Source organism: Acanthaster planci, linkage group LG10 (genome assembly GCF_054643075.1).
Source record: "Acanthaster planci isolate LZ-2023a linkage group LG10, COTS_SCS, whole genome shotgun sequence".
Classification (NCBI taxonomy): domain Eukaryota; kingdom Metazoa; phylum Echinodermata; class Asteroidea; order Valvatida; family Acanthasteridae; genus Acanthaster; species Acanthaster planci.
Genome location: NC_141786.1, coordinates 18600283 through 18623954, shown reverse-complemented (window position 1 = coordinate 18623954; position 23672 = coordinate 18600283). Strand labels below are relative to the sequence as shown.

At 41.5% G+C, this 23672-nt stretch overlaps 1 protein-coding gene across 15 annotated transcripts in view; it reads left to right on the top strand.

The window, feature by feature from the left end:
• LOC147797927 (signal recognition particle receptor subunit alpha homolog) overlaps positions 1–23046 on the top strand; it is a 28614-nt gene extending 5568 nt beyond the window's left edge. Inside the window, exons 4-11 of one of the 15 annotated variants that reach the window (XM_087142600.1) lie at positions 101–218; positions 957–1042; positions 1533–1700; positions 2957–4225; positions 4947–5023; positions 6253–6350; positions 19227–19379; positions 20757–23046. In XM_087142600.1, coding sequence (XP_086998726.1) covers positions 107–218; positions 957–1042; positions 1533–1700; positions 2957–3112 — 522 coding nt within the window. In that variant the 5' untranslated portion in view covers positions 101–106 and the 3' untranslated portion in view covers positions 3113–4225; positions 4947–5023; positions 6253–6350; positions 19227–19379; positions 20757–23046. Of the gene's footprint in view, positions 1–100; positions 219–956; positions 1043–1532; positions 2436–2956; positions 6351–9911; positions 10287–19226; positions 19380–20756 lie in introns of those variants that run through there. The other 14 variants (XM_087142597.1, XM_087142598.1, XM_087142595.1 and 11 more) reach the window with 14 other exon arrangements.
• Positions 23047–23672: the final 626 nt, after the last annotated feature.

The window sequence follows — 23672 nt, the reverse complement described above, 5'->3', positions numbered from 1 at the left end:
GTTTAAAAGGAAAGCACTGCTCCGATAATTATATTGAATTAAATTTAATGTGGGACAAACAATTTGAGAATTGATCCTTACTTTTTTTTTCAATTTGCAGCCAAGAATGTGGCTTGTGACATTGCTGAGAAACTGCGATTCTGTCTCTACCAAGCTGGAGGGAAAAATCATGGGAACCCTCAGCCGTAAGCCAAACATCGTCAGTACACAGGTCAAAGGTTGAAATTCCTCCCCAGCTAGCTTTTCTTTGCTCTATTCTAAAGCTTTGATTGGACTAAGTATCAAGACTCTGCGTGGTAGCCATCTTGCCGGGTAGTTCCAGAGGGAAATCTCTTTTGTGCATGTCCTGTGCAATACAAGCTCTGACCTTCAATATGGCAGCCGTCATGCAAACCCTCCATACTATGATATCTTCAGATTTGGTGCATGTACATTTTTGTATTATGGCAAACTAAAGAAGGCGCTCCCTGAAGATATTCTGGGAGTTTAATTTAAGCAAGAGAGTTTGATTGAAAGACTAATGCTTCTTTTAGTCAGTCCTTGGTGCGATTTTGTCCGCCAAATGGAAGAACTTTGATGAATTGGGGAAGTATTGAATGCTGGTTTAGATCGTTTTAGTGTTTTGTTAATGCTTCCTGTCTTAAAATTTCCTTCTTCTTGCTTGTGGCAAAAGTCTTTTAAATAAAGTCTTTTACCAGCATCTTAACTTTCTCTACTGACCCATGGTTCTCTTCTTGCTTGCTGTCAGTGTGGGTGATGTGTTAGTTTACATAGCTTACTTACTTTTTCATTTTTTCAAATTATTGATGGAGATTGACACACCTGTACTGAGTCTCTTTTAAGATCTGCTTTGGATAACCAAATGAGCAGGCCTACACTGCCCTCTATTGATCATGCACAGACCCATTAGAGCGAGTCACGGTGTAACAGCTTAGATCATTTTTGTTTGCTCACAGCTCGGGATTGTCACTGTGACGATGTGTTGATTGACACAGCTGGGCGGATGCAAGACAGTGAGCCACTCATGAGAGCTCTATCCAAGGTGAGCCATCCTCTATATTGTCAAGGTTTCCTATCAGGAAGCTACATTAATACAACTAAAGAGAGGCTGCACTGGCAAATCTTGGCTTTTGAATTGGTATGTACCAAAGAGAGGCCCCCTTAGCTCCTTGAATTGGTATGTACCAAAGAGAGGCTGCCTTGGCTCCTTGAATTGGTATGTACCAAAGAGAGGCTGCCTTGGCTCCTTGAATTGGTATGTACCAAAGAGAGGCTACCTTGGCTCCTTGAATTGGTAGGTACCAAAGAGAGGCTGTCTTGGCTCCTTGAATTGGTAGGTACCAAAGAGAGGCTGTCTTGGCTCCTTGAATTGGTGTGTAACAAAGAAAGGCTTCACAATCAATCCATTGCAATTAACAATTTATTTAGTTATAACATTAATTAAAGAGAATTTAAAATCCAGCTGTGATTTCAGTGTAGCAAAGAAAGAATCCTTTGGTGATAGTTTTCTTGTTTCCTTTCTTCTCATCAAGATCAACCAGCCAGATCTTGTCCTGTATGTGGTAGAGGCCTTGGTTGGTAACGAAGCAGTGGACCAGTTGACTAAGTTCAACCATGCCTTGGCTAACCACTCAGACATGGACCAGCCCCAACTGATTGGTGGAATTGTGATCACCAAATTTGACACCATCGACAATAAGGTAGGTAGATGTGAGCTACGACATTGTTACAGAGCAGAGGGACTGGGTACCTGACTGATGCTGTCGGGAACCAGACTCAAATTATGGGACCATTTACCAACAGTACAGATCTCTTAAATAACATGACATGTTTGTTGCAAATTTTTGTTCATAAAACCAGAAAACTTTTGAGATCAAGGATGTTTTGTCTGCCCCCCCTCCAAAATTTCCATGAGAAATGTTACCCTCTAAGCTGTTAACCGACCCATGGATGGAAAGGTATTTTGCGAGTTATTTCACCTTTTTCTGAAGTGAGTCACATATTTTGTGATTGTCATCCTTTTGCTTCTCCTTTTGCTATCGTTTACCAAAATCCCTCTGAAATTTAAGCCAAAACACGGCAATAGTCAGCATCCAGATTGAAAACAGAAAGACAAAAGAATTTGTCACCAACTCAAGGAATAATGTTCGATCATAATGGCTCTTGAGTATAGATGCTGAGATCTGTTAAAAAAAAAATGGTCAATTTCAGTGTGTCATTCTGCCATAAATTATTGGAGCTATTATAAGAGTTTAAAACATTCAATTATATTACAAATTACTAATTTATCAGAAGAAATATATATCTGTTTTATGGCAACTGAGCACTACAGCTGACCTAAATTTCTGAAGTTGCACATTTATTTAGATGGATTTTTGTTGTAGACTGGTGCCTGACTGCCATTTATTACCAAAAGATGTACTTGACAAGTCCAGGTACTAGCACTTGCCAGGTCTCGATATTTCAATTTTTCTTTTTTCGATTCATTTATTTGTGCAAACCTCAAAGCCTCACAGGATCAATGGTATTTACACTGAAAGTGCATAAATTTATTGAAATCATTCATGTTTTGTTTGAAAAAAGATTGGACTTGGTCATTTCATTCTGAATTCCCTCTGTACTTTTATTTATTCTTTCTATCATGCAATTTAGGGAAAAAACCTGAAATTTATAAGCTTTGACAAAGGTGATATTGTTACGTTTAAGTTGTTATCTTGCTGGTAATTTCTTTTCACTGTCCTCCTAATGTTTGTGAGTTTGATGTAACTTTCTTCAAACTCGTATTTGTTCTTTCCCTTGTGAATCATTTAAAGGTGAGGGTTGTTCAGAAGGAAGCCAAAGGCATTGTAATATATTATGACCAGAATAGAGATTGATTTGACTCGATCACTATTAAATGACTTCTGAATAATGCCAAGATAGTTTAAGTTGAATTGCATATTTTTTAATTTCTCAGGTCGAGTTCGGGCGGCAAGTTCTTGGCACGGGTTTCTTGTTCTCGCGTCCGAAAGGCGGGAACACGACTCAAGAACGCTGTTCTCGGAACCGGATCACACACCACCTCCTTGTCGGGGTTTTGCAGGAACACACAGGAAAACTCGTGAGATTTTGATTTTTGAACGGCCGCATAAAATATCGAGATGGCTCACAAAACCAGAGACAATGGGAAATTTTACAAAATTAACAATAATCATTTTCCATAGCCAAGAAATGAATGTTCCTTTTTAAATAGAAAAGAATTCAGCCCAGCTTCCCAAAGTTTACTCTGAAAGAATGTACATGGATGCCGCCATGATGCATGCAACAACCAGCAATAACCGGTTGTACGTTCCCGGTGTTCGAGCGGCCTACTAACGAACAACAGGTCGAGCGGTTTGTGAACATACGAGAACAATCCACCTGAACTCAGCCTCAGTGATTGCTTTGGAACTTGCATTACGTTACTTTTGATAAATGAGAGTGTGAACTCCTGGAAGCTTGTTGCTGTTATGTTCATCTTGTTTGTGGAAAAAAATAGACCCTATTCGCAGCATCCCCAATTTCAGTCATATTCCTGAACGTACAGTATAAATTTTAAACCCGTAATGGGATAGTACCAGGTGATTTTGAGGGTCAGAATGAAATCGTAGAATATAGTCTGGTTCTTTGAATTGAATGTTTTCCAATAAATACACTATGTCAAGGAATATGACTGAAATTGGGGACGCCGCGAGTACGGTCTATTGTTGATTACTTTCATCCTTTGGTCAGGAGAGGGGGGCTGTTGCATTTTTTTGTGCACTTTTACTTTACCTTTGAGGGCGCTATACTTCAAGGCTGAGTTCAGTCGGCTTGTTCTCGTATGTTCAGGAACAGCTCGATTTGGTTTTTAAATTGTGGGTCGGCTGCTCGAACGCTGGAAAACGTACAACCAGTTATCGCTACTAGTTACTTGCAAGCAACATGGCGGCGTCCTGGTATATTCTTTGAGAGTTAATGTTTAAGCTAACTTCTGTTCCATTAAAAAAATTATATCCGTCATCAAAATTATTGATGTTTATTGTGCAAAACGTTCCATTTTCTCCAGTTTTGTGAGCCATCTCGATAGTCTTGCGGCTTTTCAAAAATCAAATCTCACGAGTTTTCCCGTATGTTCATGTAAAACCCTAACAAGGAGGTTGTGATTGAACTTGTTCCGAGAACATTGGCTGCAACTCCGGCTTTGCAGATGTTGGGGTGTTTTGAGGTGAATAGGTTCCTGAACCTCCGTACTGATTTTCATGGGTCACAAAGTCTGATAACCGAGCAGTGTGACCGTCAAGAATTTGGACTTTGCCATTCCTCTAGGAAGTTTCCCTGGAGGTCCTATTGAGGGCGCTATAATCATGAAAGTTTGCCTTTTTTAATGAAGTCCTGGGGGCGCTGTTGCTTGTAAGGGACGTTGGTTAACTTTCCTTTCAACAGAGGGTGCTATTACTTTTTTCTTTTGCTGGATATTGTTCAATAGAGGGCGCTACTCATTGTCAATCGGAGGGCGCTAATTATTTGTTGAACGGGGGCGCTATAACATTGTGAATAGAGAGCTAGCCCTAAATGTTGAATCAATAGAGGGCGCTAATGTATTTTTCGATAGGGGGCGCTAAAAATTGATTTAACAGAGGGCGCTATGATATTTTCCAATAGAGGGCGCTAAATATTGATTCAATAGAGGGCGCTATAATATTTTTCAATAGAGGGCGCTAAATATTGATTCAACAGAGGGCGGTATAATTTTTTAATAAAGGGCGCTAAATATTTAAAGGTTTTTAGCTTTCTGTTTTCGATGAGGACGATATTGGTAATTTGTTGGCGCGATAGCCACGTGCAATGTACTTACATGTATGTCGTATGCGGCTTACATTTATTAACTGGTCGACATCGACATGCATGGCAACATGAGGTAAGCATTCTTTATCTGAATTTTGCAGGCCCGTAAATGTGGACTAATTCATAATAACAAACCCAAGTGAAAAAGGATGCGTAGGCCAACATGCTTGTAAGCATGGTAAGGACGTACATGTAAGGGCCTACGTACATTGAACATCATGTTTTCGTAAAATAGGCTTATGTTGATCACTTTATCTTGTTTATGAAATGTTTGCATACCATGGAAATGGTCCTGATTGTGATGATGATGGTGAACTAACTTCGGCATGTTGTTACTATAATGTTAGGGCTATGCCTACTGGTATATTACCATACATGTTACTGATTACCAAGTCATAGCCAATCAATAGGGCCTAACTCATGTGTCCTTATGGTAACGGAAAAGGCCCAAGTAATTCCGAGATTGGTTCCAATTGCGACAGTGTGCCTGAGTGGCACGATTACATGTATCTCGTAAATTCTAACATTTTCATTGGTTGTAAGTCATGTATACATGTACACGTAAGCATGGTAAGTGGTTGCACTGGCATCGATCACAAACACTTGAGTGACAAATGTATACAAACTGTTTTTGAGCTGATCTTTTCTCATGTTTTTTGGAATATAATTTGTAATGCTGATTGTCATCATTTTTGGGGGGCCAGTGTTGCAAATTCAACAAAGTTGACTGAAGTTGACTTGTAGAGCAAGTACCATCCATATACATGTACTTTTGCTTCTATTAATTCATTTCACCCAAAATGTAGCTCATGTGCTGTCGTACCCCGAATCAAAATCCTCCGAATTCACCTCCAAAATGGTCCTGAAACTGTCTAATGCACCCAGCCCAGGACTAAGCGAGAATTGGAGATTCCAATAAATGTGATAAATGTTTACTCACATGTAGAAAGAAAAGAGAAATTCCCCTTGGAATTGGAAATGGTCTCGTCTTCTTTTCTTGTCATCTTCGTTTAGTGATTCAAATGATATGTTAATTAATGTACATGTATTTGAAGATAACGTCATGACCAAAGATGGTCGCGATGCACTGGCTATGTGCCGAGCTAGCCGACAATTCATAAAGCAATGTCGGCGTGCGCATTCCTTAGCAGCGCAACATCCGCTTTAGTCCGCAATGTGTTTGTCCGCTGAGGAATGACAAGAGTCATTTCACAGAGAAAGGAAGAAGTTTAAAAATCCAAGCAATTGAAAGACGGATGAAAAAATGAAGGAAATGGAAGTCTACCCCTTCTTTTGGTTTTGGTATCATTTCATTAATAAAGTCACTGATCTGTTCTCGTTGCTGAAGTCAACTCTCAGAGTCAGTAATCACAATTGTTTTTTTTCCTCATGTTTGTTCTTCTATAGAAGCAAGCGTAGGAGAGAGTCAAGTTCCAATGAGGACTGTAGTCATGGCGACTCTGACAGTGATGAGGAACAAGAACAGTGGATCGAAACAACAGCAGGTAGAAACGTTGTCTTTTTTCAGTCATGTTTGTCGAGAAATAAGTTTTTGCAGTTACATTTGTCCCTGGCACTTAAGCTCTGAGGTGCTTTTGATTGTAAGATCCGTCAATATATTGATAATATCCAGTGTATCGATTTTGCTTTGATATCCTCATGAATGAAAAAATGAAGCTACGTGTAAAGTGATAGTTGTTACTGACAGAATCTTGTTTTGAAATGAAAGTGTGCCAGGAGTGAGATTTCCCAGCTTTTTAGCTGATTTCAGGTTTTTTTGGGGGGGGTTTCAGTTTTTTCCTCACTGGCTGTCAATTTTTTAAGGCCAAGAATAGCAGTCAGCAAATGTACATGTACCTTTGATTTCTTGTTTTCCTCTTCGCATAAACTTATGAAAAGTGGTTGAAAGTAAACAGCTATGTGGTGTACAATGATTTTTTGCATCGTTACACTCAGCAGGGCTCTTTCCACACAAGGGAAAGAAAATACATTTTGCATTTACACAAATAAACTGCAAAATACCCGTGTCTGGGTACCAAACCTCATTGGTTACTGCACGCATGGTGCATGCAGTCATGGCAGTGGAGCTTTGACAGCCGGAAGCCCTGAAGGTCGAAGGCTGTTTTACATGTGGCTGTGACTTCAACATAAGTGAATTTTGCCTGGTACATATGTGTGTACTTTTTGCATATATGACACCAGGGCAAATCATTGAGTGGTTAAGAGATCTAGCGGTTGCCTGAACTTGTATGCATGATGCATGCACCAGAGTCCTGCGCACTCTCTACGTACATGCAATGTGTATTCAGGTCATATTATGGCATAGCAATTTCATCAATGGTGATCGGTTGAAGGAGAAACTTACTGTCCCGCAGCCAGGAAGCAATGAAGCTAGCTGCTCAAATAGTGAATTGGCCGGAGAATGCATTTGAATATTGAAGCAATGAAGCTAGCTGCTCAGATAGCGAATTGGCCAGGAAATGCATTTGAATATTTATGCAATGAAGCTAGCTGCTCAGATAGGGGATTGGCCGGAGAATGCATTTGAATATTAGAGCAATGAAGCTACATGTACATGTAGCTGCTCAGATAGCGAATTGGCCAGGAAATGCATTTGAATATTCTGACCGCAGGTTGTTGCTGTTGTCATGGTTGTCAGGTGCTCGTTTATTTGGGGAAGATTGAAAAAGCTCACAAAACCAGCGAATTTGTTGCATACTGCATGGTTAGGACCAATTGGTAGGGACCTACATGTAAGCTGCCTAACCACAAATGGTGTTCAGTATTATGTGATTGGTTTTGAGCTTGAAAACATATGTCAATAAAAATTGATATATTGATATTATCAATATCAGGCCGCTGATATACATGTACATGTACGTACATGTACCAATATTGGTAATTTTCTATAATCAATAATCAAGCTTATTTGATAGAAGAGCACACTTCAAGAAATCCCCACTCACGTACTAGGTCGAGTTTGGGCGGCCTGTTCTTGACACGGGTTTCATGTTCTCGAGCTCGAATGGAGAGAACATGACCCAAGAACATTGTTCTCTGAAAAGGATAACACACCACCTCCTCATCACAAAAACACACAGGAAAACTCGTGAGATTTTGAGTTTTGAACAGCTGCAAAAAATAGCAAAATGGCTTACATGTACATACATGTACATGTACAAAGCCGCAGACAATGAGAAATTTTGCAAGATTAACATTAACCCTAGCCCCCGAGGCCCTTTTTGCTAGTGACCCTCCTCAATCCTCCAATTTCGGGGTGAAGAAAAATTGGATTATCCCTCAATCCACTAACTACATGTATATGTGCATTTACCAGCTCAAACCAGTTGTATATTCCCAGTGTTCGAGCAACTGACCCATGAACAACATATCGAGCTGTTCACGAACATGTACGAGAACAAGCTGTCCGAAGTCAGCCTTCATATCCAGTTCTGTGATGTTTAAAGTACAGAAACATGTAAAAGTAGTCCTTGGTACAATGTACCTTCATTTGTTTGTACATGCAGGGTTTGCCCTTAACTTTTTTCTTACTTGCCAGCCGGACCAGCAGTGATGGCTTTTTACTAGTCCGCAAGCATTTTCACTAGTCCGCGTCTTCCCCCAAATTTCAACATTCTTTTTTGGCACTAGTGTTTTCTGGTCCAACATCATGCATAACAGTGTGCACTCGGTGCTGACTGTTGTTTAATTGTTGATGAGTAATCATAAATGGCCGTGGGAATCAGAATTTCCAGAATATTCATGAGTATAACTCTACTCAAGCAAATTAAACACACGAAGTGGTTACCTGCTGAAAATTGTTTGTTTAATTCACAATCCAAGAGACAGAAAAAAAAATCATCATGAACAGTTTATGTACATGTACGTTTTATGCAGTATTCACATGTACACGCACATATGTACATGTGCTGTTCGGTCCCTGTACATGTACTGTGTCCAGTACCTGTGGGGTGCATTCCACCAAATGGTTGTATTTTTCTGTGTGAGCTCATTAATATTTGGTGATCCCACAGGGTTTTTACAATAAGACATGCTATAATCAGGAGGGATCATAGAAATATTTCTATAAATCCCAAATTTGGGATTGATAATTTCCAGCTCAGGGTATTTCTTTCAAAAGTGGCAGGCGGCTAAATTCAGAGCTGAGTGCAAAGTTTTACTAGCAGTGCTATTTCGGTGTGATTTTGAAATGTTTTCTACGGATGCGTCTTTGGTGTAGTGCAACCTGTAGGGCGAAAACCAAACACGAAATCACAATCGTGACATCACTGGTGTCACAACTACCAATGACCAATCAGAAAAATCAGTAATGCGTATACACACACTCTGACACTCGGCACGTCGTACGTGTGGGATGCATATTCATGACTTACATGTACATGTACCTCTAGGATGCAATACATGAAAGTACATGCTGATTTAGATTTTGTATGCAGAATCAACGTCAAGTCATGGGGTTGTCAAGACGTACTGGCCACACGCGGCACGTCATACACGCAACAGCACCGCAAAGGCGTTTCGGAACAGAAGTTTCAGTTTCATAGACTGCAGCATTACTTCTGCTGGGCTGGTACCAGGGATCGAACTATTCTTGGTTGCAAAAGGTTCTATTTGATTTGGTTCAAAAACCAGCAGCAGCTAGAGGACATGCATCATAATCAACTATTTTGCTGCTTATTTCAGAATATTGTGTACTAGACTGCCGGACTACCCAGACGAGGGCTTTCGCTGGACCGCCACGGTTTTTACTCTATTTGGCTAGAGACCAGCATTAAGGTCAAACCATACATGGGCCAACTGGCTTAAAATAGACCATGTCTGAATCAACTGGCTTAGGCTGACAGTCATACATATCAAGTCTGTAATGAGTGAAGCCACTCACCTGTTGCTTTACCTGTAGTTGTCGCACTTCTAGCCTCAGCCATACCTGTTGGACATTGACTTTAAGCCCAAAGCTCTAAAGTGGCCTGTTCAAAAAGTACCACATTTTTTTGTACTTTCCCGAGGACATATATTTGCCAATGCAGCCATCTTATCTTTACCAGGTGTTGAAGGCAGATGACAGCCTGGTTGGTCCCCTGCCTGTTGGCTCACCTTTTGGCATCACTGGCCTGATAGAGTGAGGTGATAGCAGCATGGTTGGTCCTTTGCCTTTGAGCTCATCTCCTGGCATCACTGTCCTGATAGAGGATGGCGAGAGCAGCATGGTTGGTCCTTGGCTTGTAGGCTCATCTTCTGACATCACTGTCCTGATAGAGTAAGGCAAGAGCAGCATGGGTGGTCCTTGGCTTGTGGGCTCATCTTCTGGCATCACTCCCCTGATAGAGTAAGGTGATAACAGTGTGGTTGGTCCCCTGCCTGTGGGCTTATCTTCTGGTATCACTGCCCTGATAGAGTGAGGTGATAACAGTGTGGTTGGTCCCCTGCCTGTGGGCTCATCCTCTGGCATCACTGCCCTGATAGAGTAAGGTGGTAGCAATGTGGTTGGTTCCCTGCCTTTGGGCTCATCTTCTGACATCATTGTCCTGATAGAGTAAGGTGAGAGGAGCATGGTTGGTCCTTGGCTTGTGGGCTCATCTTCTGACATAATTGTTCTGACAGAGTAAGGTGATAGCAGTGTGGTTGGTCCCCTGCCTGTGGGCTGATCTTCTGGTATTACTGCCCTGATAGAGTAAGGTGATAACAGTGTGGTTGGTCCCCTGCCTGTAGGCTCATCCGCTGGCATCATTGTCCTGATAGAGTACGTTGGTAGCAATGTGGTTTGTCCCCTGAATTTGGGCTCATTTTCTGACATCACTGGCCTGAGAGAGTGAGGTGATAGCAGCATGGTTGGTCCTTGGCTTGTGGGCTCATCTTCTGACATCACTGTCCTGATAAAGTGAGGCGAGAGCAGCATGGTTGGTTCTTGTTTTGTGGGCTCATCTTTTGACATCATTGTTCTGATAGAGGAAGGTCATAGCAGCGTGGTTGGTCCCCTGTCTCTGGGCTTATCTTCTGGCATCACTGCCCTGTTAGAGTAAGGTGATAGTAGTGCGGTTAATCCTCTGCCTGTGGGTTCATCTTCTGACATCACTCTCCTGATAGGGTAAGGCAGTAGCATTGTGGTTGGTCCCCTGACTGTGGACTCATCATTTGGTATCACTGCGCTGATAGAGTAAAGTGATAGCAGTGTGGTTGGTTCCCTACCTTTGGGCTCATTTTCTGACATCAGTGGCCTGATAGAGTAGGGCGAGAGCAGCATGGTTGGTCCTTGTTTTGTGGGCTCATCTTTTGACATCATTGTCCTGATAGAGGAAGGTCATAGCAGCGTGGTTGGTCCCCTGCCTCTGGGCTTATCTTCTTGCATCACTGCCCTGCTAGAGTAAGGTGATAGTAGTGAGGTTAATCCTCTGCCTGTGGGCTCATCTTCTGACATCACTCTCCTGATAGAGTAAGGCAGTAGCATTGTTGTTGGTCCCCTGCTTGTAGGCTCATCTTCTGACATCACTGTCCTGATAGAGTAAGGCAAGAGCAGCATGGGTGGTCCTTGGCTTGTGGGCTCATCTTCTGGCATCACTGTCCTGATAGAATGAGGTGATAGGAGCTTAGTATGTCCCCTTTCTGTGAGCTCATCTCCTGGCATCACTGTCCTGATAGAGTACAGCGAGAGCAGCATGGTTGGTCCTTGTTTTGAGGGCTCATCTTCTGACATCATTGTTCTAATAGAGTAAGGTCATAGCAGCGTGGTTGGTCCCCTGCCTGTGGGCGTATCTTCTGGCATCACTGCCCTGCTAAAGTAAGGTGATAGTAGTGTGGTTGGTCCCCTGCCTGTGGGCTCATCTTCTGACATCACTGTCCTGATAGAGTAAGGCGAGAGCAGCTCGGGTTGTCCTTGGCTTGTGGGCTCATCTTCTGACATCACTGTCCTGATAGAGTAAGGCGGGAGCAGCATGGTTGGTCCTTGGCTTGTGGGCTCATCTTCTGACATGACTGTCCTGCTAGAGTAAGGCGAGAGCAGCATGGTTGGTCCTTGGCTTGTGGGCTCATCTTCTGACATCACTGTCCTGATAGAGAAAGGTGAGAGGAGCATGGTTGGTCCTTGGCTTGTGGGCTCATCTTCTGACATCACTGTCCCGATAGAGTAAGGCGAGAGCAGCATGATTGGTCCTTGGCTTGTGGGCTAATCTTCTGACATCACTTTCCTGATAGAGTAAGGCGAGAGCAGCATGGTTGGTCCTTGGCTTGTGGGCTCATCTTCTGACATCACTGTCCTGATAGAGTAAGGCGAGAGCTTCATGGTTGGTCCTTGGCTTGTGGGCTCATCTTCTGACATCACTGTCCTGATAGAGTAAGGTGAGAGGAGCATGGTTGGTCCTTGGCTTGTGGGCTCATCTTCTGACATCACTGTCCTGATAGAGTAAGGCGAGAGTAGCTCGGGTTGTCCTCGGCTTGTGGGCTCATCTTCTGACATCACTGTCCTGATAGAGTAAGGCGAGAGCAGCTCGGGTTGTCCTTGGCTTGTGGGCTCATCTTCTGACATCATTGTTCTAATAGAGTATGGTCATAGCAGCATGGTTGGTCCCTGGCTTGTGGGCTCATCATTCTGACATTGGCTCCTCTTCTGACATTGTTCTGAGAGGAGCATGGTTGGTCCTTGGCTTGTGGGCTCATCTTCTGACATTATTGTTGTGATAGAGTAAGGTGATAGCAGTGTTGTTTGTTCCCTGCCTGTGGACTCATCATTTGGTATCACTGCCCTGATAAAGTAAAGTGATAGCAGTGTGGTTTGTCCCCTGCCTGTGGACTCATCATTTGGTATCACTGCCCTGATAAAGTAAAGTGATAGCAGTGTGGTTTGTCCCCTGCCTGTGGACTCATCATTTGGTATCACTGCCCTGATAGAGTAAAGTGATAGCAGTGTGGTTGGTTCCCTGCCTTTGGGCTCATTTTCTGACATCACTGGCCTGATAGAGTGAGATGAAAGCAGCATGGTTGGTCCTTTGCCTTTGAGCTCATCTCCTGGCATCACTGTACTGATAGGGTATGGCGAGAGCAGCATGGTTGGTCCTTGGCTTGTGGGCTCATATTCTGACATCATTGTCCTGATTGAGTAAGGCGAGAGCAGCATGGGTGCTCCTTGGCTTGTGGGCTCATCTTCTGACATCATTGTTCTGACAGAGTAAGGCAGTAGCATTGTGGTTGGTCCCCTGCCTGTGGGCTCATCTTCTGACATCATTGCCCTGATAGAATGAGGTGATAGCAGCTTGGTATGTCCCCTTTCTGTGAGCTCATCTCCTGGCATCACCGTCCTGATATAGTACGGCGAGAGCAGCATGGTTGGTCCTTGTTTTGAGGGCTCATCTTTTGACATCATTCTTCTAATAGAGTAAGGTCATAGCAGCGTGGTTGGTCCCCTGCATGTGGGCGTATCTTCTGGCATCACTGCCCTGCTAAAGTAAGGTGATAGCAGCTTGGTATGTCCCCTTTCTGTGAGCTCATCTCCTGGCATCACCGTCCTGATAGAGTACGGCGAGAATAGCATGGTTGGTCCTTGTTTTGAGGGCTCATCTTTTGACATCATTGTTCTAATAGAGTAAGGCAGTAGCATTGTGGTTGGTCTCCTGCCTGTGGGCTCACCTTCTGACATCATTGCCCTGATAGAATGAGGTGATCGCAGCTTGGTATGTCCCCTTTCTGTGAGCTCATCTCCTGGCATCACCGTCCTGATAGAGTACGGCGAGAGCAGCATGGTTGGTCCTTGTTTTGAGGGCTCATCTTTTGACATCATTGTTCTAATAGAGTAAGGTCATAGCAGCGTGGTTGGTCCCCTGCCTGTGGGCTCATCTTCTGACATCACTGTCCTGATAGAGTAAGGCGAGAGCAGCTCGGGTTGTCCTTGGCTTGTGGGCTCATCTTCTGACATCACTGTTCCGATAGAGTAAGGCGAGAGTAGCATGGTTGGTCCTTGGCTTGTGGGCTCATCTTCTGACATCACTGTCCGGATAGAGTAAGGCGAGAGCAGCATGGTTGGTCCGTGGCTTGTTGACTCCTCTTCTGACATCATTGTTCTGATAGAGCAGTATGGTTGGTCCTTAGCTTGTGGGCTCATCTTCTGACATCACTGTCCTGATAGAGTAAGGCAGTAGCATTGTGTTTTGTTCCTTGCCTGTGGGCTCATCTTCTGACATCACTACCACGATAAAGTAAGGCAGTAGCAGTGTGGTTGGTTCCCTGCCTGTGGGCTCATCTTCTGGCACCACTACCCTGATAGAGTAAGGTGATAACAGTGTGGTTGGTCCCCTGCCTGTTGGCTCATCTTCTGGTATCATTGTTCTGATAAAGTAAGTCATCCTTCAAGTCTTTCCTCACAAATTATAATTGTAACAAATATGATTTAGGTACTTAAGGCAATTTTTCCTTTGTACATGGTTGCCGCTGGCATAAAAAATCCTTTAAGAAAATCACCCTGAAAAGTCATTCAAAAGTGGTAAAATTGAGCCTTGTTTTTGTTGGTTGTCGGAGGAAAAAGTAGTGGGAAAGACGTGGAAGTCACGCAAATCAAAATCATACAACAGTTATTATTGGATATTCCACATTTGATGTGATACCAAAAGAACAACAGATTTACAGGCTGTCCTCTTGCTCGTGCAAAAAAATTGTTTTTCGTTTGTGAATGAAAAACCTATTAAAACTTTTCCTTTTCTTGTTTTTTTGGGACATTTCCTGTGTTTAGATTTTGGGAGGCTTGATTTACCAAGTGAATTTACTTCCCATGGTTACCTATGTTAAGGCTGGCTAATGTATCCCCCACATTGTGATGTGAGTGGACCAACCAACGATGAAATCTCCAAAGTTGAAGAGACAGGTTACCCTGCAGGTTAGAGTCTCATGTGTTACACATGCTTGCAAGGATGTATCTGGGAAAGAAAGCTCGGAAGGAATGGGAGCCATTTCTTTTCTTTTCTTCATTCCCTTGCAAACTGTGTGTAGAAAGCCCCAAATGTATCAAAACCCCTCAAAAAATTGAAAAAGTAAAACAAGTCCGCTCCTAACTCCTGATTTTTGGTCCTGGATCCACCCTTGACTTTTTGCTTGCCAAAACCAATAAGTGCTTTTGTTTAGCTAACACAGGGCAACCCTGACCTAGGGACGGTCATTTGTGCTGTGTCAAACAAAGAAGACGGTGGGGATGAGGTTAAACCCTTGTAACCACAACAGGCTAGTTGAATGCACCCACTTTACTGTTGTTCTCATTTTTCTGATTCAAATTTCCTTCTCCTTGGTGATTTAGAGTAAGCTGTCTCTTTCCTAGTAGAATTATAGTAAACATGATTTTGGTGCTTACAACAATTCACTGAACCCATTTCCAGGATTTTCCATGCCTAGTGTTCCTGTACATAAACAGCACAAATGTACAATGTACATGTAGCAATCACTACCTTCTAATCTGATTTTTCTCAAGTCATTGAACCGTTCATGTCAAAATCATCTGATTCTGTGATAGTTGGAGACTTTAATATTCACATGGATCAGCCTCAAGCACATGATACGATTTGTTTTATGAATTTTCTGGAGTCTTGCAATTTGATTCAACATGTAGTATCCCCCACCCATATTAAAGGTCATGTTTTGGATCTTGTTATTACTCGTCCATCTATGGACATTATCAAATCTGTAGATGTTTTAATCCTGCTATTTCCAATCATTCACTGATAACGTGTTCTTTAGAAATCAGTAAGCCTGTGAGACCGCAGAGATCTGTGGCATCTAGGAGGATTAAAAACATAGACTGTGAACATTTTCGTCTTTGTTCTGCACTTTCAAAGTTTTTGGACGAAACTTCATTACCCGACTCCAACGTATTTGCAGCTTTTTACAATTCGGAATTAAGGTTGATTCTTCATGAGCGTGCATCTTTCAATCAAAGGTTTTTGCTATACAGTCGAATACACCATGGTTTACTGAGACCATTAGGAAGGAGAAAATTAAGCGTAAAAAACTGGAGCGTCGCTGGCGATGTACTCGACTCACTGTTGACCGGGAGATATATAAAATGCAATGTAATCACGTTGTGAAGATGATCAAGGATGCGAAAGTGCATTATTATCAAAGCTTAATCCATGAGAGCAAGGGTGATTGTCATCAGATTTTTTGTGTGATTGATAATTTGTTATGCCGCAAGTCAGTTCCTACATTTCCTACTCAAGTATGAAGTCGAGTTGGCAAATTGATTCGCAAATTTCTTTCAAGATAAGATCAGCAACTTACGATGTATGAGTAGTGTGGGTCAAGGAGATTTGCTATTCAAGATCCAATTCTTCCTGAAGGATGTAAGCTTAATTTAGGATCCACCACTTGTGCACAGATCCAACAAATCATACGCAAGTGTCCTAAAAAAACTCGTGTTGCTGACCCGATACCTACTGCACTTTTAAAATGCTGTCTGCTTGAAATTTGCCCAATAATCACATCTCTTGTTAATTCTTCGATTAACCTTGCAGTTTTTGGAAATGATTTTAAGATGTCTACAGTTACTCCCATTCCAAAATCTTGGAACCTCAAGGCTGATCAAGCCGAGCTGCTTAAGAATTATCATCCAGTTGCCAATTTACCATTTGTCTCCAAGGTTCTTGAGAAGGTGGTTGCGCAACAACTTACCAATCATATGACCAGGTTTATGTTACATGAACCTTTTCAATCGGTATATAAGCGCCACCATGGGACGGACACGGCTCTTGCCTGCATTCAAAATGATATTTGGAAAAATATGGATGAGGGCAAAGTCTCCATTCTGGTATTTCTTGATTTAAGCGCTGCTTTTGATACGCTTGATCATGACATTTTGCTTCATCGATTAAGGACACACGTAGGAGTCTCACAAAATACCTTTGACTGGTTTTCTTCTTACTTTAGAGACCGTTTACAAAGAGTTCAGATTCGGTCTTTATCGCCCAATGGTAGTAGTGGATCGGATGTCGGAATCATGAGTGACACCTACATGTACATGTAAACACTTAAGTATGGTGTCCCCCAGGGCTCTGTACTCGGACCACTTTTATTCAATGTGTATATGTTGCTATTAGGGGATGTTACTAGGCATCATGGACTGAGTTGTCATTTTTATGCAAATGACACTCAGTTGTATTTGTCAGCACAGCCAACTGCCAGTAACATACAGCATCAAGTGTCAGTTTTGGAAAAATGCTGTGACGACATCAAATGTTGGATGGCGATTAATTTTTTGAAGCTAAATGATGATAAGACAGATCTGCTTATCATTGGATCGCATATGTCGGTGAGCAAAATTCCTAGAACTGTTGTGAATATTGGTAATCACAATATTACCGCTGTCTCTGAAGTCACCGGTATACATTAAATCATTTAGTGAATTAGAAACAAGAACCGCAATATACACTGACAAGCCCTTGCATCGCCTGGCTCCAGACACGGAGATTTAAAACTCCCGCTCTCTGGGAGACACCAGCCTAATGGGCCCGCGGGCGAGTTACAATGTACGTGTTGACAAGCGTTACCCACTCACCTTCGTGACCTTGCGTGGGACCCGTGACAACTTCCTACAGTGTAGTTAAGTATTGTACCCTGAAAATGAAGCGAACTTCACACAAACTTTCTAGGAAGCTCTGATCTGTATAAATGCTGGTATCTATGCCAGTGTATCAAAAGCAGCATTAACCTAACCATTTCTTGTTGTGAAATGGAATCATATTGCATTTCTCATTGCTTACTTTCCATGTGTCACGTCATTTTTATTTCATCCGAAGTGCATCAAAATTATTGAAGCGCCTTGCGTCATGCCATGCATGCCCTACGCTCATGTGTAGTTACGCACACACGGTCAATGTGCTCACACAGATCCGAAACCAGGCTAGAATTTGGAGATAAGATAAAGCAACACATTCCATGGGGTCTTTTTGCAGACAAAAATAAGTGCCGATCAGTGACCATTTCTGTAGGAAATACAGTGTATGTTCGCTTCCATGTAACTGTCGGTGTCACAATCACTCTGCTAGGCTTATTTTCATGATGCATCCTCATATAACCCAATGATTGTGCACTTCTCCTGCTCTTCACCACATGCACGAGTGTATCGACCGCCATGCGAAGCCACTGCGCCTGGTACCCTGAATACTTTTTGTGTGTAATCACAGAAAACTGTACCATCGTGTGTGTTGTTGAACGGACGTTTCTTATCATTACATTTCCATCATCATGTCTGCCCGTAAAGACATCATTCATTGAGAAGGAAAGGTGAAGCACATTGACAAAGGGATTAAAAATTCCTGGCGATGGGAGTGGGTTGAGGCCAAAATAGGAGGAGTGTCCTTGTCCGAATTTATTCAGAAATTGGCAAAACCTGGTAAGGAGGTGGTGCGATGTAGAAATTAATTATGCCTTCCAGGGCAAAAACACTTCAACCATGTTAGCAGCACATGCAGAATCATTCCAACTTGTGGAGGGTCTTTATAACGCATTTGTGACCTGTCACCACAGAATGAGCTGAAGGTCAGAATTGTCAAAAACTGAGATATTGTTATTTTTGAGTTCAGCAGAAAGAGAGCTTTCCATTGATAAGTACATGGAACACTAAGGGTAAAGATGACAATGTGGCATTATTGTGGCAGCTTCGCGTCTTCTTCTCAACATTGTTTTAACATTTCAGACCTAGCACAAATAACACTAGCGTCAAAATTGCTGAGAAAGTGACATTTTTAAATATGTGATTCTGCAAAATACTTGGAATTAAATAGGAGATGGGTTACTTTTTCCAAATATTACAAAACCCCAAAATTGATCTCCACTACAATATGACTTTGAACCCTCAAAATAGGAAAGAGCGAGATGCAACTTTACTCTCATTTTGCCCTGACGGGTCACATACAGGTACATTTATCAAGTGAACAAAAAATAAACAATTTCACAAATGTTTCTATTCTAAATAAAATGTGTCCCAGAAGGGTTTAAATTGTACCACAGAGTATCTAACGTTAACATTTTTCCTGGGGCCCTGACCCAATGTCGTAAAGGACTTCGAGCTGTGTGCTCGCAAAGTTCATCTTTTTTCATTTTCTGAGAATCTCACCCTGTGTAAAGTCCTGGAAAAGTCACAGAAATCAAGATCATTTAAGGGTTATTTTTGATGGGCAACTTTAATGCGATACACGGAATAATAATAAATGTACAGGCCATCCTTTTCAGTCCCTAGTCTGATAGTTGTGGTTATGGCAGTCATCAGAGTACAGATGCTGATGGGTTGAAACTTGGATACTTTGCTCATTTTGAAAAAAAAAATCTTTCATTAAAGTGTGACTGAAAAACTTAAGACAATGTTTTCTTATTTTTGTCGCTTTCTCTGCATTTAGATTTGGGATTACCTTGTTGCTACCGGTAGATGAATGTACATTGTACTGAAATAGCTGCCTACATTGAGACTGGCTAACGTATCCTGTGTCGTGGTGTGAATGGACCAACCAACAAAGAGATCTCCAAAGTTGAAGAGGCAGGTTACCATGCAGGTAAGAGTCTCATGTGTTGCACATGCTTTCAAGGGTTTATCTGGGAAAGGAAGCTTGGGAGGAATGGGACCCATCTCTTTTCTTTTATTCTTTTTTGAAAGGTAATGAATTTCCCTCGAGAACTGTGTATAAAAAGCCAAACCCTTAAAAAAAAATCCACTCCCCACTTCTGAATTTGGACCTGGATCCACCCTTGGCTTTTGGTGAGCAAAAAACGACGAGTTCTTTTGGTTAGCTCACACGGGACAACCCTGACCTCGGGTTGGCCGTGTGTGCTGTGTCAAGCAACATGGTGGGGATGAGATTCACTCATCACCAGCACCCAAACAGGGCACTGGGAAAGGTTGATGGCTTTGCACTGTGATTGGCTACATTATGCATGACCTTTGACTGCAAGGTTATCACTTCCTGTTATTGTTAAGCATTATTTAAATTTTGGGGTTCAGGCCAAAGTGTTGGCTATATGAAAAAACAAGGTGTGGTATTGAAGTATCACTGATCACGTGTCTTTTGGCAGTTCCGGTATTTTTCAAATCATTGGTTATCTTGATCAATTTTGGATGAATGAATAAAGTGTAAAATTGGTGAAAGTGTTTTCAGCAATGAGGAAGAAAAAGGAACAAATATTGAATTGATAAACGTTACTTGTATTTCAACTTATTGAGTGAGCTCGCACACCTGGAAGAAATTTACCCAAAATGCTCTGCAAGCCATTAGCTATGATCCTGTGCGACATATTTCCTTCATTAAAAAATCTGTGGAAGGCAAGCCCTTCTCAGCGCCCTGTTTGGGTGCTGCGTGACGAGCAAAGGGACAAGATGAAACCCTTGTCACCAGAGCAAGCTAGTTGAATGCACCAACTGTACTTGAAGTGTTCTCATTTCCTGGCCGAAATTTCCTTTTCCTTGGTGTTTCATTGCAAATTACCAAAGATCATTGGTCAAAATTTCCTGAGACATGTTCAAGGATTAAATTTGGGTTTCAGAGTTTTGATAAAACAAGGTCATAGAAAGAAGCTTCTTCCCCATTGGCATACATGTAAATTGCCAAAAGATTGATATTACAGCGCCCTCAGTTGTCGAGAAAGGCGTGATGTCACTTTTTCAATTCACTTCACTCAAAAGGAATGTTGAGGTTTTCAAGTTTACGACCTGCAGTCCATCAGAAGTCCTATCACGAGTAATAGTCTTTTTTCGTAGTACACGTGGGCAATAAGCCGTCCTGACTCAGCCTTAGTGTCAATTCAAATTACAACGCAGACAGTTTTGTATGAAATAAGGTGTAAAATTAAGGACTCTACAAAGATCTTTTACTTTTTGTCGGTGTGGGTATTATATTTTGCTGTAATTCATTCTTCTGTGATTAATTTCATCCCAGATATTGTCGACATGGAAGCTGTGCATACAATAACCAGATCTGCAATGCCGATAAGAAGAGCGCCCTCGTCTCCTTCAACAAGGAGAGAAGCAAGATGGGGGACAAGATCCTATGGGACTTCCCAGAGATGATTCATGAGAACATCTAGGAAAGGAAGTAACTCAGATGGATGCCAGTCTTCGCCTCCATCACTGAGGAGGAACATTTTCTAAGAATGCATGAGGGATCCTCGTCAGAACCACAATCATTGATTCACAAAGGCAAGGAAAGGACTCAATCTTCTCATAGATGCAGTTCTTTGCTTCCACCTTAGTACGTGATGGAGCAAGTCTCTCTGCATTTGTACACTACTCAAAAGGATCAAAGGATCAGAATTTTAAAAAAGGATTCACATCTTTAGAAATATGAGTGTCATTTAATGTGGTTATGTTCTGGCTACAAAACAAGAAAAACTTATTGGTTCCAGTCCAATGTAAACTTTCTCTGCAGAGTACTGAAGTCCCATGAAATTGAAAAACACTTCGGTCAGCACCTTGTCAAGGTCTCCTACACAGCCCTAAAAATAAGGAAAGTGGGGTTTTGGGAGCATATGAGTTGTTGGAATAATATCTTGTTAATGTGAGGGCGCTGTTTATAAGTTAGAATGATATCCTGTTAATGTGAGGGCGCTACTTTTTATTCTGAAATTATTACAGCAGAGAAATGAAGCAGTTTGAAGATACGATACATACATGTATCTCAGTGTAAAAAAATTATAAGACCTTTTTTGTTTTGGAAAATAATGCATACATCTGTTTGTGAATCTTCCCCAAATAACATATTTTTATAATTATCCATAAAAATAGACTGATACATTTCCTAGTTGTTTGTGAACCAGCGCAGTTCATTTCTGACCAAAGGAGACTCTGTTGCTTAGAAAATTGCGCCCTCTCTTGGTCAAGCTCAGGGCTCATGGGACTATGAAAGACATGATGCATTATCTGCCACTGTATCAAATATTTTTGAGTAGTGTATGTTGGTACACAGTACAATACTGCTACAATGAACAGGGTAGGGTCCATACACAGTGCTTGGTGTAGCATACCTCCCCAACTGTTCTGATTTCATTGGGTGATATTTCATAGGCTTAAAAATTAAACTGTTCCCATTTCTGTAAAAAAAGGAGAACAAAATTCCTTGTAAGAGGGCGCTATTTGCCAAAAAGGAGGTGCCATTTGCAGAAAAAGAGAGCGCTATATGCTATGTTGTAAAATGGTAGTTCTGATTTCTGACTTTTCAGTGTTGATATCTTGGCTTTGATGTCATTATCATCAATCCTAAATTTGTGTCTTTAATTTTAAAAGAAATTTTCAATGTTCAGAAAAAGTGCCTAGAAAAGGAGCCAAGGGGCATGTTCCATACACCCAATTGTTCAGGATAGTGAGGTTGTACTGTATTCATGACTTAAGAGGTACTTTTGTACATTCAGTTGTCAGAAACAGTCAATCAGTTTGATTTGAAACAAAAATTGCTGTTCACAAATTAGCTTATATCTTTAATGTATCGTAACCGATGTACTTTATTATGTACGCACGTTTAAAACATTCATGTATACTGGTATGAAGGTTTTCAAGATGCTAAACTCCAAAAATTCCAATGATGTATTTGTAAGAAATTTTTTTATTATTAGGAAGCCTGTAGATACTTTGATAGAAAGGACTCTCATCAAAGTTTGTAACTCTTGCAAGCTTTTAAAATTTCAACAGTAAATTATGCAATTCGCATCTCTGTTTCCCATTCAGGCAGCCAAAATACCAGCACTGTTCAATCAACCTAGACGCCGTTCTGAACCTCAATTCAATAAGTTTTTCCTTTGACAAAATTCTGTGCATTATGTATTTTCCAAGTTGTACATGCACATTGCCAGAGCATTAGAAAAAGTTTTTGGCTGAAAATTATCACAAAACTGCAAGTTACAATTTGTTGGCTCAGTGCTAAAAGCTCATTACTGCAAAAATGTTATGCTTGAAAAGTTTGAAAAAATAATTTACTGAAACGTTTTTAAAACTTCCAGTCATATAACTACTTTTTGCAGCTGACATACCTACATGCATGTGTCAACCAGTTTCATTCTCAAATTGATGTTTACAACAGTATTTTTCACTAAGGACCAATTAGCACTGACGTTTTGTTTGAAAATATTGCCTTGCAACGATGCCTTTGTATTTAAAACAGTCACCATTTATTGCTGTAACCAGTTAATTTCTATTTGCAAGTGAAATAAATGTTCATTTATTTCAACTAACAGAACAACTTTGTTTGTATATATCTATTTGTGAAAATGTAGTACTTTACCCTTTTAACCTTTCCCCAGTCTCAACCATTTTACACTGCCAGATTTAATGTATTTCCTTCCAACTTTAGATTTTACACTGCAGCCTATTCCAAAGCCCTGCCAGTCTTGACCATCTTCCAAGCTCCTTGTATAAAGTTCCTTCTTAGAGCCTTTAGTCTCAATCCTGCAAGGGCTACAATAAGCCCACTGGCAATATGGAACATTAAGAAGCTATGTCCTTCAACCCCATGGGATCCTTAGGCCTCTAATACTGATAGTCCCAAGCCCTCAGCCATCCACTCTACCCTTCCTATCAGCTCTCAAACTTCCAGCCCCAAGGCCTTCCACCCTTGCCTATCTCCAGTACAGAGTTTGGCTGAAAAATATTCTAAGTCCAAACAATGGAAGGTTTAACATTTAGAAACGAACACATTTCTTCAAGAAAGTGCCGTGGCATAGCGGTTAAGGACACTAACTGCAATGCACTAGGACCTGGGTTCAATCCCAGGTGGGCATGCACAATTTTGTTAAAAAACTTAGTATATAAAAAAAAAAAAAAAAAAAACCTTTTCCCGGGGACGCCGGGATTTGAACCAGGATCC